Source organism: Delphinus delphis, chromosome 12 (genome assembly GCF_949987515.2).
Source record: "Delphinus delphis chromosome 12, mDelDel1.2, whole genome shotgun sequence".
NCBI lineage: Eukaryota > Metazoa > Chordata > Mammalia > Artiodactyla > Delphinidae > Delphinus > Delphinus delphis.
In genome coordinates, this window is record NC_082694.2 from 59,031,630 (window position 1) to 59,037,629 (window position 6,000).

At 35.8% G+C, this 6,000-nt stretch overlaps 1 protein-coding gene across 3 annotated transcripts in view; it reads left to right on the forward strand.

Moving 5' to 3' along the window:
* The window catches only part of MAP4K3 (mitogen-activated protein kinase kinase kinase kinase 3), a 192,847-nt gene extending 188,321 nt beyond the window's left edge, over positions 1-4,526 (forward strand). For all 3 annotated transcript variants that reach the window (XM_060026758.1, XM_060026759.1, XM_060026760.1), the window contains 2 exons: positions 2,333-2,388; positions 3,062-4,526. In XM_060026758.1, the coding sequence (XP_059882741.1) occupies positions 2,333-2,388; positions 3,062-3,149 (144 nt within the window). In that variant the 3' untranslated portion in view covers positions 3,150-4,526. The remainder of the gene's footprint in view (positions 1-2,332; positions 2,389-3,061) is intronic.
* Positions 4,527-6,000: the final 1,474 nt, after the last annotated feature.

Here is a 6,000-nt window from a genome sequence, read left to right on the forward strand (position 1 = left end):
TGGCACATACTTTATAGCAACCTCTCTCTGTCCATTCAGTCGAACAGTTTCAGTGCATATTTTATGTGCTTCCAGATAATCACCCTTATATTCAGAACAAGAACTTCCTAAATACTGCTAACAGTGAGCCAACTCTGATTTTCTTTCAACCTTCCCGGGCTGTCACCTGGAACAAGAGTACTGATGGAGGCTCTCTCTGTCTTGAAGCACCTTTTCTACTTTGTATTTCAGAAATAATGACCAATGCAGACGATAAGTAAAGGGTTCCACATTTCTCTTGAAGCCACCTTGCCTATTTCTGGTATTCTTATCTCCTTAGTCCTTCCTACCTTAATTTAACTCCAGGAATAATTGAGCTCCAAGTCATATGACGTGTTCAATTCAGTTCATCATTTATGCCAGAAAGTGCTGGGGTTATAAGCATGAACAAGACTTGGTACTTGCCCCCTAGAATATTACAGGCAAGTAAAATCATCCTAAGTTCTTTCAATAACCCCAAGCCAGTCTCATTAGTAACTTTTACTTGAGCGTTGGCGGGAAGGGAAAACATTAGGTGCCTCAAGCAAGAAAATAGCTCATTTGTGTTTTAAACTGTCGGTAGTTAAGATCAGCGTTTCTTCTAACCAGTAAACAGTATAGCAGAATGATCACGAGCGTGGGTTCCTGAGGAGAAACCCGGGTTCAGTCTCAACTCTCCTGTTCAGTAACTGTGTGACCTTGACATATCACTTAACTTCTCTTTGCCTGTATTTTTTCATCTGTGAATTGAGGGTAACAGCATAGTACTTATTTCATAGGGTTGCTAAGATTAAACAAAAGGAAGTATGTGATGTGCTTGGCACAATGCCTGGCCTATGGTAAGTATTCAAGAAAGGTGGATGCCAGTATGTTTCTTTTTTTAAGATTTTTTTTTTGTTTTAATGTGGACCACTTTTAAAGTCTTTATTGAATTTGTTACAACATTGCTTCCGTTTTATGTTTCGGTTTTTTGGCCACAAGGCATGTGAGATCTTAGCTCCCCAGCCAGGGATCGAACCTGTACCCCTTGCATTGGAAGGCGAAGTCTTTAACCACTGGACCGCCTAGGGAAGTCCCCTACCAGTGTGTTTCTAGGATTAATTCCCGCAAGAGGGCTCACGTCTCCGGAAGATTTTTTTTTTTAATCACCTGAGGGAATGGAGCCTGGAGATAAGAATAGTCAACAGCTAATAAACACCAGGCAGAGAAAGAAAGGCATCATAGGATACAAGAGAATGGTTTAAAAAAGATAGTTTGCTCAAACAATCACCTGAGGGGCTTTTTCACACTACATAAGCAGCCCTTACTAAATACAACCTCTCCAAAAATGCTATGTCCTTCAAGTAGGCAAATCCCAAAATATTGAATACTTTGAAGATCATGATGATGAACCGTTACTGCTGAAGTGAGCATGTTGTATCCTTCAGGTGTGCTAAGTTACAAAAGAAGTCAAGAATCACTGACTGCTGTTTCCAGAATAATTTCAGTTTCAAAATCAAATTGTTTTCTCAGCCTACCAAATTTTGGGGAGAAGCTACTGCCATTATAATTGGGAATGTTTTGCTTTCAGTAAGCAATAAACAATGGGTTTCTCTTTCTCCTGTAGCCTTAGTCTTAACTCCCCAACTGGGAATGGTCACACTGAGGACTTCTTTAAGGACATATGCCATTAGAAAATATTATTTCAGGAGACTTGGAAAGAAATGGGAAAGAGAATTGTTATCTACTGAGCATTTCCTTAGCTAGGCATTATACCCATTAATACTTAAAAGAATACTGCAAGATACCACTGCAAAGTAAACACTGTCTATCCCATTTTGCAGAAGGTAAAACCGTTTCCAACAAATTACATACCTTGTGCAATTGTCACAGCTAGTAAGTGGGAGAACTGGGATTTAAACTGGAATCATGAGTTTGTCCCATCATACCACACTGCAGCCTTTTAAGTGAAAGGACCAGACCTAAGTGGCTTACTACTGCAAGAGTCTTGCTATTAGCATTAAGATGACTGACAGGAGGTTTCTGATAAATAAAACGGACTAGGTGCTTTGCTTTTAACTTTTTCCGTTGCAGTCTGTATGCCAGCAAATGGTTTACTACTCTCATGTTTTATGATTAATTCAAAATTAGCCAAATTTTTCCTGGACTAACAAATGGATGCACTTACGTGCTGATTTAACAAGTTAACAGTCATACAGGGATCTATTTCCATCTTAGGACTTATGCTTCTCTTCTATAGAGTTATAAATTAAATGTCCATGTAAAATTTTATGCCTTTCATTTCAGAAATTAAATTGATATTTTAATTGAACAGGTAACACAAGAAATTTCAGATAGCACGAGAATTTTCAGACTGCTTGGATCTGACAGGTATGAAAAGGAGTTGTATTAAATACATAGTTCTAAACATGTTTTATAAATCCAACATGAAACTGGTTTCTTTTTTGAGAGAATTGAAATTTCTACAGTAATATATTCAACATTATATTTTTCATAATATAAGAATTCACAGGTCAGAAAGTTATGAAACCTTTGAGAATGTGCCTGATCTTCCAGTTACCAAGAATGTATAGATCTGTCAGTACTACTTTTGCATTAATCGTAATATCTAAAGTATGATTTACAGGACAAGAAAGAGGAGATACCATATGCTAGCAAACAGAAAAGTTTTCAGTTTTAGTACCAATAGGATTTGGAGTTCTATTCTGATTTACTTTCTGATTCTTGAACTACAGATTGTTTTCAGAATTCATGATAAGAATTAAGTTCCCCCAACTTATTCCTAGTACAGGTTTTACCCCTCTGACTCTTAGGACAGCACTGGCTTAGAGGTGGGAGGTGGTGGGCAACAAAGGTGTACTTCCCAGAGCTGGAACTGACTCTTCAATCATAGTGATTTGCAAATGGTTTCGGCCCACATATCAGATAAGGAGCATTTATTAGAGGCATACAATGAAGAAGCAGTGGAAGAATTTTCTGCTAACATTAGTTTTCAAGAATAACTTTGTTTTGTTGTATGTTTTTTGTTTGTTTGTTATTTTAGGGTCGTGGTTTTGGAAAGTAGGCCAACCGATAACCCCACGGCAAATAGCAATTTATACATCCTCGCGGGTCATGAAAACAGTTACTGAGAAATGCTGTGCTTCGACAGTTAGCTCTAGAGAGAAAGAACACTACCACTGCAACATTAACGGATGCTCGAAGCTGTACAAAAGCTGCAGTTACCTGGCTTCAGTTGCTTGTAATTTATTGTGGCATGAGACAAGATGGGGAAATGTTTTGTTTTAAGTGGTATGGATATATTTAGCATATTGAAACCACACAAGTGCTTAATTCACTGTTATGTAATCTTTGTACATATAGGCAGTATTTTTCTGTGAAACTTCATATTGCTGAAGACATACACTAAGAATTTATGTAGATAATGTATTTTATGAGATGTACAAGTTAAGTGTCTTATCTGTACAGATGTAAATGTTGATGAAAATGCAATTGGGATTGATATTTTAAGAATCCTTTAGTATATTCTTGGGTGCGGCTATATTACAAAATGGGATGCTGGCAATGAAACCGTACATTTAACACTATTGTATTTTTATTATATGTAATTTAGTAATATGAAGATAAATCTTGTAACTTTTAAAATTGCAATGGAGGCTGTAATCATTTTATAATCTTGTTTTTAATTTTAATGCAAGTACACTGGTGTGTTTATATTTGCACAAAGTATTGATATGTGATGTATTAAGTCACAAAAGTAAGCTGTGACATCGTCAATATGCATTTGGCTCCCCAGCATCTTTTTAAAATGTATTTGGATTGTTTTCTATGTGAAACAAACCAATTAACCCCCTGTTGTAGTAACTGATCTTTTTATATTTCAGCAGAATCCTGTAAGATTGCTTGTCTGTGCTTAAAAACAATACCTTCGAAAAAATTTTTGAATCACAGAATAGCGGTACCGTGACGTAGCACTGCAGTTGTCTGAATTACAGTATGCACAAAGTATAAGTTAGCATTATCAAAGAGTCCACACTAAACATTTCTTATCATCACTTTGAAGAACTATAACATTCCATAGAGCGAAATGGTTCAAATTTCTAGTGGGATTTTTACTTTTGTTGGCCTTATTTTATGATCATTTTCATGTTTCTTTTGATTTAGAGTATTAACACTTGGCCAAAATAATTTAGTTACTACCTCATATAAACAATATAATGGTTACTACACATCACAGGAACTTAGTTTTGGTTAAAGTCATTTTTGATTGCTTTTTTCCAGTGGAATATGTATATACCAAGTTTTAGAAAAATGCACACTTTGGCTCTTTTTTGCTATATGTTCTTTATATTTTAATGTGAATATATACACAAGGAACAAACTAAATTGTGATTTATGTTCTTCATTTATTTTAATTGACAGTCCTTTTAAATATGTTCCTGATTGTACATAGTGTAAAATAAACATGTTTTTTAACATGCTGTTGTATAGTAGCTTGTCATCCGGCTTAATCTGTATATAGTGAGACTAAAACATATTAAGTAGAAAAAGTTTTTTAATTATTCTAAAATCCTTAGGTAACCATTCTGATCCTTCAGATCCTGATTTTTTATTTGGTCTGTCTCCTCAATTTCATAAAGGGGTAATATTCCCACATTTGTGAAAAGGGCATCTTTTGTAGAATCTTCAATTTCCCGATCAGGAAAATTGGTGAAACATTCATAATCTTTTGGTTAGAGCGGGGCTTGGCAGACTGCACTTCTCAGCCCAATCCTGCGTAATGCCTACTTTTATAAATGAATTTTATTGGAACAAATTCGTTTGCATGTTGTCTATAGCTGCTTTTGCAAAAAATACAGTTTCCCCCAAAAAACTGTATTACCCACAGAGCCTAAAACATTTACCATCTGACCCTTTATAGAAAGAGTTTGCTGACTCCTGGGTTAGAAAAAGGAAGGGAGAATGCAGTTCTGGAGGCAAGGCGGGGAAGATTATATGTGGGAAGAACTGGGTTGGGGATCACGAGGTGACATTTCTACTCTTGTTAATGCTCCTGCCTGTTGTTAGGACCTTGGATAATTAACTCCAGAACAGTTTCCTTATCTAAAAATGTGACTTCTAAATCATACAGTTGTTAATAATCATAGCAGTTGTGTACATTTATCACTCTGCTCAAATACATTCTGACTAATCTTAGCATTAATAACTGAATAATGACTGTTTTAAAAACACATCTTTATCAGTATAACATTATCATCAGTTTATTGAAAAACAGACTCATGAAAAAGATTTTCAAGAAATCAATATTCTGTCCTGGGCATTTATTGACAAGGTTGTTGATCCTTTTTCTGGGCCACTGTTTTTTCTAATTTCCAAGTCCTATAAATTATATAAAGGGTCACATCTCAAAAAAAATAAACTTTCACGTTTAACTGTCAAGCATTTCAAAATATTTCCAGAAGATAACGTATACAACTGGTTGTGTGTTATCTATACAGACCCCTGGAATCAGTCTTTGAGAGAGAGGCCCAGTAACCTATGTTTCTGTGAAGTTGTACAAATGATTTTGATGTGCAGCTCTTCATGAGAACCACTGGCCCGACATTGAATTTAAATCAGTGTTTCTGAGTGTGGTCCAAGTATCACTCGCCTTAGAATAATCTTTGATGACACTTAAGAATGCGATAAGAATGTAGCCACTAACTTCTGAGTGAGGATCTTTATTCACTCAAAAGGAAGAGAGCCACTGACTGAAATGTTGGAAAAGATCTGTTTCATCTTCATTGAAGTTTAAAGCTGTCTGTCTTGTTAGCTAGTTTCGTAGACATTGGTGTTGAGAAGAATGAGATCAATTGTTTCCGGGCCTTATTGGCATCATTAATCTTGCTAGTATGTCCCCAATTTCAGTAGAGACCAGGAAATAAAGGATAGGTATCCCTTTTTACCATTACTAGAAGAAGGATAAAAGTGTGCTATACAAAA